This window comes from Diorhabda sublineata, chromosome 2, assembly GCF_026230105.1.
Source record: "Diorhabda sublineata isolate icDioSubl1.1 chromosome 2, icDioSubl1.1, whole genome shotgun sequence".
NCBI lineage: Eukaryota > Metazoa > Arthropoda > Insecta > Coleoptera > Chrysomelidae > Diorhabda > Diorhabda sublineata.
The window spans coordinates 32,419,746-32,434,957 of NC_079475.1; the positions used below are offsets into that span (position 1 = coordinate 32,419,746).

The 15,212-nt window shown below is 32.2% G+C and overlaps 1 protein-coding gene across 3 annotated transcripts; it reads right to left on the reverse strand.

Moving 5' to 3' along the window:
* Positions 1 to 53: 53 nt before the first annotated feature.
* LOC130452987 (L-2-hydroxyglutarate dehydrogenase, mitochondrial) lies at positions 54 to 12,708 on the reverse strand. 3 transcript variants are annotated; one of them, XM_056792551.1, is made up of 6 exons: positions 12,385 to 12,708; positions 10,016 to 10,200; positions 8,942 to 9,282; positions 4,413 to 4,750; positions 2,925 to 3,151; positions 54 to 409 (listed from the first exon to the last, which is right to left on the reverse strand). In XM_056792551.1, exons 1-6 carry the CDS (start codon positions 12,483 to 12,485, stop codon positions 231 to 233), a joined length of 1,371 nt encoding a protein of 456 aa, XP_056648529.1. In that variant the 5' UTR covers positions 12,486 to 12,708; the 3' UTR covers positions 54 to 230. The 3 variants fall into 3 exon arrangements, with proteins under 3 accessions (XP_056648529.1, XP_056648532.1, XP_056648530.1); XM_056792554.1 differs by lacking the exon at positions 12,385 to 12,708 and adding an exon at positions 11,811 to 11,839 and having other exon boundaries at positions 57 to 409; XM_056792552.1 differs by lacking the exon at positions 12,385 to 12,708 and adding an exon at positions 11,639 to 11,772 and having other exon boundaries at positions 57 to 409.
* Positions 12,709 to 15,212: the final 2,504 nt, after the last annotated feature.

The window sequence follows — 15,212 nt, forward strand, 5'->3', positions numbered from 1 at the left end:
TCTCATCGCTCAATTTCCTTCTATTGTTCTCTTTATCGTCTTTTCACTTTGAAATATGTTTTATTCTTATGGTTAATGTTTTATTAGGTTAATGGTGTAGCCAAGGAATTTCTACTAAGTAAATTATTACACATTCAATAACAAAAAGGGTTTAATTCGTATATTTAAAAATAAATATATTTCTTTAGTTATTAATCACAATTGCTCGCAGCTCTAGTAGATTTATAATTTCATTTTGAAATCAGTTCTTTCAGATTGAATTCAGTTTCACATCGTTCGGCGATCATTTTAGCAATTGCTAATGAACTCGTAGCTCCAGGACTAGGCGCGTTTCGACAATGAAGGATACGGCTCGCAGTAGGACCTCCAGAAGTGTTTTTATCGAAAACAAAATCATCTACCAAATTACCTGTAACAATTATTACTGAATTGAAAAAGGAATACTAATTATGTTATCTATAATTATAGCTATTCTACCGTAAGTACAAGAAGACTGAAAAGTAATTTGCTATCTCTCCTAAGAAATAGGAAAATGGAAACTTTGTTATGCCAGTGAGGGCAAATAACTGTTATCTTCGGGCAAATGGGGTCATATCTAAGACGTGATGATATAACAATTGACTTTATTATCAAAAGATTTAACAGTCATTTATTTTTCTACTAAGTCACCATAAAGTTTGAAGCATTTATCGCAACGAGCAACTAGCTTTTCTATATCCTCTGCAAAGATGTCTACCATCAATGAGCTCAGACAGGTCTTTGACTGACTGATTTGAAACTTCGTTGGTAGTGAAGCATTGTCCACCTAACCCCGCCTTCATTTTTCGAGAAAAGTATATATATCACATATTAACTTTTGTAGAAGTTATATTGGCACTATGATGTCGTGCATTGTAATGGATCATAACCACGCTTTGGCTTTTCTTTGGTCTCTGGATTGTCATAAATTACGTCTGTGAATACTGTATTAAGCTGTATTGTATTATTACAATTCAACATATTTGTAAATATATAAATATAAAAATAAAAAACACTTTGTCGAAGTTCGAAATCATCATTAGTACGAAAACCTAAGTCTGTATATTTAAATCTTTAAGAAATTGGTTGCCTTCTTATTATACCTTGCGAGGAACTTCAGGAATGACATCATTCGTATCATTTGTGACTATCGTTCAACATTTTTTCATCGTATAACATCACTCAATAAGTTGTGTGACTGACACATAGATGGCGACGCTGTTGTCAAATCCATATGACGTTTATAAATTACTAGCTTTAAAAAATTTCATGATATTTCGATTAGTCAGAAAAAATGGAGCTACTTTTGATATTTTTAAAACAATGGATTTTGTGTGTTAATTTATCATTGCTTCTTGACGAAAAAAAAATTTACAAGCTCAGCAATGGCTTCAAAATTGTTATTTGGATTCTCCTCTATCGAAAAGAATAATTTGTTATCGGTTTGCTGCATTTAAACATGGTCGCACAGACACCGATGATGGTGAACGTTCTGTTCGTCAAATTGAGGTGGTTACTCCAGAAGATATCAAAAAAGTTCACAAATTGATTATATCTAATCGTAAATTGAAATTGCGTGAGATAGCTGAGGCCGTATAGATATCAGAAGGCAGTGTGTTTACAATTATGCATGAACATTTGACCATGAGAAAGCTTTATTTAAAGTGGGTGCCACGCTTACTAAAAGTTGATCAGAAACAACAACATTTTGATGATTTGGAGCACTGTTTGACCATATTTACACGTAATTAATCAAATTTTTTGCGTCGATATGTGACAATGGATGAAACATGGATCCATCACTTCAGGCCGGAATCAAAACGATCATCATTTGATTGGACTGTAGCCAGTGAACCACGTCCGAAGCGTCCAAAGGCACAACAGTCAGCTGAATCTTATGGATTGTGTATGGAATATATTAAAAGTGAAAATATCGGCGAGAACGTATTTCTTATTTTCACAGCGGATACCGGAAGTGCACTGAAATTGGCGGAAAGTCACGTTGCCGTATTTCCCCCTTTAGTTTACTAAGAATTTCGTCAGCCGATATTTTTTTTCCACTGAAGATCAAGGCACGGCACGTCACGTCACGACACAGGCGCCGATGCGACACAGACGAAGCGCCCTGTCAACTGTTCATTTGTTCAAAACGACAAAGAGGAGTGATTGAAGCGTTTATTTATTGTTGTTAAATGAAAGTTAGACAAATTTAATGTCCTTAGACCGGCCCTGATTACAAGTAGTTTATCTTCTTCTTCTTTTAATGTTTATCCATTAATGGATATTCGCGACCACATTTTTCATGGCTTCTCTATCTCTAGCGGTATGGATCAATGTCTGAATATCTTGTATACCCGTCCACTGCCTCACGTTCCGTAACCATGACATCCTCTTCCGTCCCAATCCTCTCTTACCTTACAGCTGAAGGAATTGATATTTATGGCCTCGCATTATATGGCCAAGATATGCAATCTTTCGTTTCTTCACGATGTTAAAGAGTTCACGGTCTTTATTGATACGCCTGAGAATATCCTCATTCCTCACTTTGGCAGTCCATGGTATCTTCAGGGTTCTATGATATACCCACATTTCGAATGCCTCTAATTTATTGATGTTTTTTACTTTAAGGGTCCAACCCTCCATCCCGTAAAGAAGCACTGACCAAACGTAGCACCGCACAAGTCTCAGTCTAAGATCAAGATCAAAGTCGGTACATGTAAATACATTTTTAAATTTGATGAATGTACTTCGAGCTTGTTCAATTCGGCATTTTATATCACCGTCCGACGACCATTTACTTACCAAGTAGTTTATATCTGTTTTTCTACGTTTTTCTTTGTGCGCAAGACATATTGAAATATATATTTTAAAAATATATTCGGAAAGTAACTTGCATATTTATATACCTTTTCCATCTAAAGCTTGCGCTCTCACTCCTGCAGGTGTAATTTTTTTTTCTATATCACCTTTTGTCACGGTTGGTAGAAATTTTTGTACGTCTCTAAGTTGCAAGCTAACAATACGAGACTTTATCATCTCCATAGCTCCGGGAATTAGATATTTAAAACCTAGTTTTATAAATCCTGGATACGTAATTGTTTCTAGTAGTTCCCCGAAATGAATGTCTGACCACCTGAAATAAAACATATGAATATAAATTTATGCGACAAAATTCAGATCATTGCTTTTATGAAATTAAGATGGGTCTTGCCTATAACAAAATTGCCTCAGCCCATCTCTTTGCGAGATATCACCCTTAAAAGGTAGTGAGTCAAATAGAGTTTCATTTATTTTTTTTCTAAAATATCAGTAATGCTAGACAATTGATATTCTGTAATTTTCGTGGACTCGCAAAGTGTATTTTTTCAATACTCCCGTTACATTATACAGGGGTGAAACTAGCAGCACTTACTTTTAAACATTTATTATGAATCGTATCCCATTTCACATATTTACCGTTTTCCACCAAATTATAAATTATGGTGTATTTTTTTCCCAAAGTGAAGTTTTGTGAAATAATATATAACTTGAAGCCCGCCCCCCAATTATCCGCTAAATAGAAATAAACAAAAAAAATGGGGCAAGATGGAGTAATCTGTCATACATTCAACGAGACTTCACTTATAGTTAAAGAAATATCCCCAAATCAATTTCGCTCGCAACATACACGCCACAGCTTATCGAAGATTGTCCAGCTGGAATATTTCAAGGAAATTGGGTACATACGCCTTCCGACAGCTTCAGCCGATAGAAATGCATTCATGTTTACGATTCGATGTTTTCATTGGTAAACAGTGGAGATGATGAGTCCACATGGACTGACGGTTTGTTAGATGTTTACCGAATTTTATACGGGGAGTAAACAACATTTCTCAATTTGATATGAGTGCCGTGCTTATTTATGAAATTGATTGTTCCTCGCATAACTGTCTTCTGTAATTGATATTGGAAGAGTCTCCTGCTGGGGTATTTAACGTTATAACGAAATATTATGTATGCTACATGGGGGAGAAGCATAAGAGTTTTAAAGGCTAAGGTGAGGCATGGCACAAAAATATTGCAACACTGTGCTAAATCATTTAGTCATAGTTGTACACCACTTATCAACTGTTTATATTATTTTTACCATTTATCAATTGTTTGTATTATGTTTATAATTTAATGGCTTTCTAGTGAAAGTATCAGACTCTTCATAATAATACGTTAGTCGAATTCTTGTAACCAAAATAGATTTGATAAATTATAATATTCAAACAAGTTTATGCATCGAATGATTCATCTATTACATTCGTGAATGGATAATGTACGACAAAGAGAATAAGGAAAATAGTTTTCGTTACTGTTATCGTTCATTGCTACCGGACCGGCTACTAAAAATAAAAAAAATTACTAACTTGTAGCCTTCTCTTCGGAACGCTAGTACGGCGTTTGGTCCTAACCAAACGCTTCCATCCATTCTTGGAGTTACGTGAACTCCTAAAAAGGGAAACCTCGGATCTGGTACTGGATACACGTTGGTTTTGATGAGACGTGCTTTTTCGGACCTAAGCACAAGATATTCTCCTCGGAAAGGCACAATTTTTGGATTTTTAGAACAACCGGACATAACTGCTAATCGATCAGATTGTAATCCTCCGCATGTTAAAACGTATTTAGCATTAACCGAGTTGTTGGTCGTTGAACAGATTTTGATGGGATAATCGGGGTTTTTCGATTCATGGAATCCATTCACCTAAAATGAATAATTACCATAAACAATTCCGATACCGAGGAATATGCATGTATTTGTTTTTTATATGTTTCCTTCTTTAGATAGCTATAACTCGATAAAAAATATATATTTGGTTGGAAAAGTCAAAATAATATTTAAAGTATCGGTCAAATTTGGCTTGTTTTGAACGCTGCTATATTTCGCGGGCTTTGGATAACGTCAATTGCCACGTCCAGTATTTGTTTAAGTGTGATTGTTACTTTATACAGGTTTTACCACATAATAACGAGAAAAAACGTTAAAAAACCAAAAAACCAAATATTTTGCCAAAGTGTGAAAACTCTATTAGTAATGTTATTTGTCGATAGGAACGTAACATAACTAACAAAAGTAAAAAATAAATTAACGAACCATACACAGGTAGGTTTCTTAAGGTACATCTTTTATCTTTCTATATGGACAATACTAACTCATGAATGAATTTATTTCAAGTCAAGGAAGACACAGAAAATTATGTACAACATAAGATTATGAAACAAAATAAAAAATAACACTACGGTTAAAGAAAGGAGTTGTGCCTCATATTTTCGGAAATATGCTACTGACACTAAGAGGCCATCCATAAATTACGTTAAGGGGGTGGAAGGGGGTCGAAGAAGTATGACATTAGGGGTGGGAGTGGGCCTAAATTTCGTGACGTCACATTTCAAAGTCTATTATAATCTAAATGTTTAAATACGATCTTTAAACTATTACTTTACCAAAACCTCTAAAACATATTCAACTATGTATATCTTTGATAAATGCCGTTAAACGCATTGCGCCTTGCAAGGATGTCTGTTTCTATTTCATTTGAACACTGGCTTTCACGGATGAAACAAAGTCGTTCTTAGTTCTGCTATTTTGTGATTTTCAACTTTCGAAACATATTTAAAATAAACAAAATAAGTAATTTAGGTAATCTTTACCATAAACTACATTTTGCATCATACTAAGACACTAATCAACACAAGCAATTACATAAGAGACAACGAGAAGTTTTACCTATCGCGAAGTTTCGTCCTCAAATAATTGCTTTTGGACGTGCCAGAAAACTTGTGTGGACGATGAAGATGATGCTGTGTGGTTGGATGAAAGAGATATTGACACAACTAATGTTTCTGATAGTGGCTGCTTTACCAGTTATAAATAATTTAAAGGAGTGGATTCAAAGTCCATGGACTCAAGATTATTAAGTTTATATATTTAATTATTATAATTGTATTAATACTTTTTGTTTTGTTAATTTCTTCAATTATACTCCATTCGGAAAGAGCATAAAGTGATAAATCAATCCCTCTTCTGGCCACCATAGCCGTAGTCACATTTAAGAACAATTTATTATTTTATTTTATTAAACCTTAGCAAATGATTCCAACATTTATTTTCTAAGAAATTTATTGCATCAAGTTCAAATTTCCAACTATGTTAACAATAATTCCTTTGGGAGTAATAAAAGATTAAAACATGAGGTATACTTAAATGGTTATTGACAAGTTTTAGTTTAAGAAAAAGTTCTATAAAAGAAAATTCCCAATACACAACTGCATTTCTAGCGCAGTGTTTGTGACAGAAACGTTTACAAAACTTTAGTGAATATTTAATATGTCGACCTTTGAAAACTATACTCCAATACATAAAGTGAAGACGCATGCACTCTCTGTTAACGAGAAAGCCATGGCTTTAAATGTATATGGTGCAGTAAAATATCTGTACCCTTCAGCGAGTGTGGATGATCTAACAAGTATGTGTTCGAAGATGACAGGTCTAGGAAAATCAACGGTCTACAAACTTCTTAAGGAAAGGAAAACAAGTGGATGTTTAAGTGGTCCAAAGTCTCGGTCAGGAATGCCAAAGGTTCACATCGATGAAGATTACAAATATGCAATCCGCAGAAAAGTCTACTCATTTTACTTAAAAAGAAAATTCCTACCATCGATAAAATTTTGGCGTCCTTTTTGGAAGACGGATGGCCCCCAATCAGCAGAAATAAGTTTTGGCAGGTTCTATATGAACTAAATTTTTGTTGGGAAAAACAACGTAAAAATTCATATTTAAAAGATTCCGAAGAAATCGTGTGTTGGAGAAGGTCTTATTTAGGGACGATTAAGAAACTCCGGGGGGAAGGAAAAACTATTTTTTATTTGGACGAGACTTGGGTTAAGGATGGGCACACTGGCAGACGATTAATAGTAACACATATTGGCAGTGAAAGTGGTTTTGTTGATGGTGGCCTACTGTTATTTGAATAAAAAAAACCGGTGACTATCACGAGGATATGAATGCAGATGTGTTCGATGAATACTTTATACAAATGCTATATCTTATTCCAGCCGGATCTGTAATTGTTCTTGACAACGCCAGTTACCACTCGAGACAAGTTGAAAGTCTACCTACGATGTCATGGAGAAAACAAGACATTATTAACTGTTTAATACAAAAAAATATTACATTCAACAATGACTTGGTGAAAAACGAATTTTTGTCAATTGTCAAAATAAATAAAAATACCCACAAGAAATATAATATTGATGAAGTGGCAACAAATCGCCAAATTACTATTATTCGTCTTCCTTCCCTATCACTGTGAACTCAATCCCGATCGAATTGATATGGGTCCAAGTTAAAGGCGAAGTAACTCGGAAAAACACAACATTTAAATTAAAGGACGTTAGAATGCTACTAAACGAAGCTATAAAAAACGTTACTGCTGAAAACTGGCACACACTGGTTACTTTGATAACTGCATTCAGCATGTTATCAAAGAGGAAGAAAAAATGTGGGAATTAGACATTATTGATTAAACTGTAGAACCTCTCATGATTCATTTAAACAATTCATCCACTAGTTTTTCGGAAAAAAATACATATATTGCAAATATGTACATAATTTAAATATGTTACAGGAAATATTTGTAGACTGTTGTATATAATAATATAGTAATGTGTAGTTTAGAATATTTTGTATTTTTATTTTTCATACTTTCATGTATATACTCGTATTTGTAAATAATTAAATAAAAATAAATGTATATATTGAAAAGCGATAATAATATTTTATTAATTACGAAAAACCAATTGCAACAGCTATGATGGCAAGGGTCTTCTTATTTTTGGGTATATTCAGAGGTTGGTGTGAAAATATTAAAATAGAGAGAGAAATAAAGATACCCTTCAATTTTGGAAATAAAAGGATGGCCATTCGGATTATCTAGGTAACCTCTTACATTTTAGTACGGTCAATTATGGGGAAAATATATCTCTGTCCAGTTACTTATTTATCATTGGCATATTTAAATATTTCAAATTTTGGACGTAAAGTACCGTACTCAAAATTTCAGGGTTTTGCATTTATAATGATCATTTATTACTCTACGCTCTTTCCAAGAGTATAATATAATTAATCGTTTTTTGTTTTGTTAATTGTCCGATTTGATGTTAATTTTATTAAACAATAATATAAATGGACATAATACAGATTTCGGAACCGCTGTTTCAATTCAATAATTTCTAAATGTGACCAGTTGTGACAAGAACGGGGGGAGGGTCGAAAAATCGTTAAATTCGTGTTACGTAATTTATGGATGACCTCTAAGATTACCACTGGTAAATGAAGCCCTCCTCGAGCTTACCCACAAACATTTTCCTACCAAATTTTCACACAGTTGCTTCTAATAATTCACCTCCCTTGCAATAACTTTTTGATACAAAAGAGGGTCTTTGCTTTGTTGGAAGTTTACAATATTCAATGAAAACACACGACTTTTTAGCACTACTTGAAAACCTATCAGTGCTTTTGGAATAAGTTTACGCTTAGGTACACTGCAAATATCCTTCGCTTTTATTAATTCCAAGCTTGGTACTAACCAATCGATGATAGATTGGACGTGGTATTTGACGTCACGAGCAAGGATGGTGCGTTTATCAAATTTGAATTTCGCTTATTTTGCACTTTTTAATAATAATTGAGAGCAAATAAAATGAATAAATAATTATTTTATAATAATAATAAGTAAAATACAACTACATGCATATTCCCTATTAATCTTTCTGGAGTCGTTTCAAATCATGGTGCTGTGGTATGTATTCCGAGCTGTAATATATCAGAACTTATGCACTAGTCGCCCTGTCCTCAGATGTTTTGATCTAGTCTGAATGTAAGTTTCGTACTTACAGCAAAATTGAGGAAAACATTCCCTTTCCGTTCCACGAAATCTGCGGCATAATATTTTGTAACCAATGCCCAATCGACTATACCAGTATGAGGCGACCATAAAGCTTCTAAACCGGTACACAGAGGCTCGATTGCTTTTATTGCTTTCTCTCCTTCGATATATTGAATGTCTGGTACTTTATTTGTAATTGCTCTTGCGTAAAGGTCTTTCAACTTTTTTATTTCTTCTGGATTTGTCGCAACGATTAATTTTCCGCATTTTTTGTAGGGAATTTTTTTACTGTCGAAGTATTTATATGATAGTTGAGCTCCTTCAACGCAAAGTTTTGCTTTGAGAGAACCTAAAGATAAATGCATTGATTTCACATATTATTTGAAGTAATTTTTGGAAAATGCGTTTCGACATAAGCAGAAGGACAAGCAATCAAATTATGTATATTAATAAATACGTTGTTTTCTTTCGATATAAACAAATTAACTTGACCTATTTAGTCATATTATTCAAGATATAGATACCATAGAATGATATTGAAAGAATTAAGATTACTACGTCCGGTCAATTTAGATATGATTTTATACAAAATTTCGCATAGAGCTAAACATTGGTATTAATGTTGGGAATAGTTTTATAAGTAAATGTTGTTGTCTCACACCTGAAAAAAATTTGATACAAGGTGGAAGGTCTGAAAAATGTGTTTTTCGTTTTTTTTTTCATTAAAATGTCAAATTTGCAATTTTTCTAATCCCTCCTTTGAAAGACTAATTTTGTGGGTTATTTGAGCTAAATTTTGCATGTCTCGAGGGGTGTTTCACCAACGACGCATCATAAAATCTAAATTTTACGCGATTAAAGTCAATGGTGGATCTCAGTGTAAATCTCTTATATATGCAGAGCTCAAATAATATAGCTCATATCTACTACCGATAGATATTGAACAACTAACGAAAAACTAGTATTACCAATGGTATTATAACTGGAATCCCGATTTTCGCATATTTCAAGATGTCGATTTCAGTGAAAATAGTAATAAAGCATTTTTAAATCAAGCGTCCAGCTACTACATTCAAATATACCTGGTTGGTAATATATTCCAGCATGAACTACTCCACTATTGTGTCCAGTTTGATGATTAGCCAACTGAGTTTCTTTTTCCAACAATGCCATACGTAAGTTGGAATGTCTGTTAATTATTTCTCGTGCTGTAGCGACTCCTACAATTCCACCTCCTACCACAACAATGTCATAATTTTTGTTGGCACTAAAATTTACATCAAACATGTAGAGAGCGTTTAAAGGTGTAGATGAGCGGGAAGACCATCAAGATAAGTATAGAAAAATGAAAGTGGAGGAGAAATGTATCATTAGCTGTAAACTATTTTGAGAGTAATTGAAATATTTTTGAATTTAGATTCTACGACATCATTTTTGATATATTTCAAGACACATTTAACTTCAAATGAGATGAATTCAATGTTTTCAAAACTTATAAACCAAAACTAAAGATAATTGAAATGTATTTATTCTGCGAAACATAATCTAATAACATAATTGCTCTACTTTAAGAAAAAGGTAAAGATTGATTGAAATAACCATGATAATAACAACAAAAATGTTATAGCAACCAGCAAGAGTAACACAAATAGCTATAAAAAGAATTATTTTTGGCCTAATCTTGAGAGAAAAAAGTCTTAACAGCGAAGTACGTAAGAGTACTAGATCAGCTACATCATGGATATAAGCTTGTATGACAGCGAATGGCATTAGCGATGAAGAAGTAGCCATACAGAGTAACATTTTAGAGATTTAAAGAAACTTAAAAGGGCATATGATAATCAAATAAAATATTCGTACGTATGACGCAATGAACGAAGGGCAAGAGTAGAAAATAAATACAAATCTAATTATTTGCCAGTGATGACAATGACCAAAACACCAACAAATTATTATGAGTGCAATTACCTAAAAAACAATTGAGGATAAGCAAGAGCAATAAGGTAATTAAAGAAGAAGAAAACTAGGTCATTAAGTATTAATGCAAGGGATCACCAAAAACAAACATAACTCGATCTACTAAAGGTTTACCATTAACTTTATGACTTCTACTATACCTAAATCTTGTTTTCAGAAGAGAAATTTCCGTATCGATAATGCGAGGTTTGGTTGATTAGTATTCAGCAGCCATTCAGTCGAAGCTTAATTGCTTCGACTTGGTTGTCTGCTGTTTAAAATAATTGTGTCCCAAGACAACGAAGAGGTTTAAATTTGATTCTTGGAGATTCCTTATAATAACCGATCAACTTAATGCTGATCGCCTTTTATGAATGTCTTCTACTATACACCAAATGTTTTGAATTGTATGAAATGAAAAAACAAATAAATTTAACAAAAGTCAGTTCATTATATGCATGAATTAACTTATTAATAATTTAAATTCGAAATTATTTATCAGTCCCGTTATTGGTGAAAATTGACGTATTAGTATTGAGTTTTACTAGTCATATTAGAAATATTTAGTAATAAAAAATTCAATTTAGAAATTTTTTTTGTTTGTTGATTTGTTAATAAAATGGTTATATACAAAAATATATACAAATATCATAAACCTTTTACAGATTGTACGATAGTGCATTAATAGTAGATATTGGGTAATAACAAGTTTATTACCATTGATGAAATTTTAATTACATAATACATGCCTTCATGATGAAATCCATAAACAAGAAGCTAAGTACTAAACATAGATTCTTTTTATCCTAGGATAATTTAAATTCTCTCAATAATCTAAAAGACTAATTTTTTAATTTATTTCCATACATATATATGATTAACTGGAATGTCAGATTAATTATAAGAAATGTTAAACTTAACTTGAGAATCTAAAGAAAAATTCGAAACATTCACGTCACTGGTGGCTGGTACACTACACAGTTACGTAATTGCTGCGTTGCCAATGAATAACACATCTCTTAGAATGTATATCGTTTCATACAGTGAAAAGCAATTGAATAAGAAAATAATTTATTGTATAATTAATAACAAATAACTTGTGATAGTGGCAATGCATAAGCTTCATAATACTCGAAAGTTGATAAAAATTTTAGTAGTAAAAGTTCTCCAATTTTTAATAACCTTTTTTAGGAAAACAAAGATTATTTTTTATTTGAAACTAACTTAGGAGGATACATTTACACCAATTAAAATGCATGAGTTTATTTCCACAATCTAATAAGATACACCACAATTTAAAAAAAAACTTATTTGGACGAACAAGTAATTTTATTATCTAAGCTGGCAACGGTGTATGAAATGGCTGACACAATTTATCTTGGCATTGAAAATAACCTCAACACAACGTCAAGCAAACTTCACATTACAATAATATTGCAGCTACAGTATTTTATTCATTGAAACATTCTTGTAGAAGAATTAAGTTATTTCGTACCTGTTTGAATCTGAACTGGTTGTAAGAGATCGAGTTGTAAATATCCTTTTGACAGTGTATTCCCAAGATTTAAATGAAAATTCACTCACTATTTTCGACATTATCACTGAATATTAAATATATAATACTAAATACGATTTTTAATACTAAATTATGAGTAAGGTGTGGACACAATCACTTTTAATGACATCTTTCAAAACATATTACCGATAAGAGTCATGGTTGGGAATATACTCTTTTGAACATTACAATATTAAAGTTAGAAAATACATTGGCGGCGCAGACAATTGGGATTTGCACTACATAATATATTATATAATGAATGTCAAGTTCAGCAAACGTATTCTGATACAAAGCAGGCTAGAACAACAAACCTATCGAATTTGAAAATTTCGCAAAATTGGAAAATTTTCATTTTTAATTTAGTCACTTAATATATTGTGCAAATATTCAGAAATAATGTGAAGTAAGGAGTATAATAATAATGGGCTTGGAAATTCAAAGTATATTCTTTTTTTACGAAAATAATTACAATTTAATTTTACAAGAAAAATGGTTAGTATTAACAAACTTACTAAGTTAAAATTAATGCAATTACTGCGAAGTCTTCTGTACTGAAATTCGATGTGGAGAGAAAACTCGTTTGATAACTGAAAAGATACGGTACTGTGTGAATAACAAGGGATGTCACCGTAGGCTACGGAGCACGGAGAGCAATGGTACCGTCCCGTTACGGATATGCGTGGATAGTCCTTAAGTAGTCTGGATATATCTTATATCGCCCGAGATCCGTTCCAAATAGGTACTACGTCATCAGCGCCGATTGTGTGGAAGAGCGGACGGTTTGTTTGTGACAATAGTACTTGCTAGACTGACTTGTCACTATTTTGACGACAAAGTGTTGATTTGGCGATAATAATGTAGCAGGGGTTTTTTCGTGGTCCATCAGAAAACTTGCCCCAAATAGATTCTCTTGCAATGGATAGTAATTTTTTCACATAAAACGATTTTATGTATAAATGTATATCAGTTATTTTTAAGGTTTAATGTCTACAAGATGAGTATAAAGATATCTTGTCTGATATAAAGATGTCAGACAAGAGGAAAAATGAATCATTAGTTGCATTTGCAATATATTTCAATACACATTAAACTTCAAATGAGATGAATTCAATGTTTTCAAAATGTATTAACTAAAAGAAAAGATACTTAAAATGTTTTTATTCTGCAAAACATAATCTAATTGTAAATGTTTTATCTGCAATATCAAATATTAATATACATATATCAAATATTATTACAAATATTCTTTCCTTTTGAACATTTTTGTTATAACATTTGAGAATTTCCAGAAATTTATAAAGCGTTTTTATGACAGTAGATCCAAATGTAAGTTTCTTCTATACTATTTACCTGCATCTTTCTATATTATTGATAATTACACTCATAATTTACATATATCACTTTATAATAGTAAGAGAATACATAACGTTTAGAAAATCCCTCAGACCTTTAATTGCTTTTATAAAGATTTATATATTAATATATACACAAAACAGAGTTTTGTTCTTTGAAATAATCAGAAAAAATGAACTTAATTTGTATTTCAAGACATTTGAATGAAGCAGTAGCAGACCCTTTAAGTTATCCTATGCTCTAATATAACTAAAAATACGAGGTATCTTAATTAATTAAAAATTAACTTACCTCAGAACAACACTGATTACATATACTCGAAAGAAATTTGTTTATTTGATTGTCCCTCTTCATTGCATTACACCACTTTTTCCGTATTTTCTCTTTTTGGCATATTAATGAATACTTTATTTTGTGTTGTAATTGTCGTATTTGTACATGGAAAACGAGTGTATTTATTGGAATTTTAATAATTAATTGTGAATTATCTATAAATGGTGAAGAAACTAACTAAATTGCTAAATTTAAGTTATAAAGTGCCATTTTCTAAAACGTAATAATCCAAATATTGTTTCCAAGCTCATAAAATAGGAATTTTTAATTGATAAAATTTGAAAATGATCATATTCTGTGTCCACAATTTACAATGGTTGTAAATGTGTCCACATATTACGAAAATAAGTTGATTCATGTAAATTTAGTCCCTGATTACTATCCCAAAAAACCATTACCATGATTTTTCTGGCCATTGAAATCTCTTTCATGCCAGAGTAGGTTGATCTTTGCAATCTACTATCTAACTCATTTTGCTTAAAAAGCGTCAATACGACCAAGGAAATTACTAGAACTTTGTATAAAAACTCAGTCCAGGTAGTTCTTTTCAGCAAAATTGTTTACATGTCAAGGTAGCTTCTGAATACTTCTTGGTTTCTGAGGAACTTAAGCTTAAGCTGAAGTATGTAGAATTCAACATTTTCTTCCTATACCGTGCCTCAACGTCTTTTCCTCTATATATAAATTCGTAATCCATGCCCACAAAATTCATGGTAGATACTTGCAAACAATTTTCTGCAGCTTCATAGAAAATTATTTGGTTATTTATCTCATCGATTTTATCAAACTAAAATAAACTTCGAATTCTTATTTCTCCACTAGTATCTTTATGTTCTTCTTCACGCTGGCAATCTCTTTGGCGAGTCTTTTACGATTTACTCACGAATATTACCTAAATAGGAATTCTGTGTAGACACTTGAATTTTACTTTGAAGTTAGATTACAAATTGCTGCCCTATCCACTGTATTTTCCAGATTTCTCCTCATGCGACTTATTATTGCTTCATAACTTTAAAAAGTCACTCGCCGGGTAGAAATCTAGAGATAATGTATTTTTCAGACGGGTTAAGGAAGTTGAA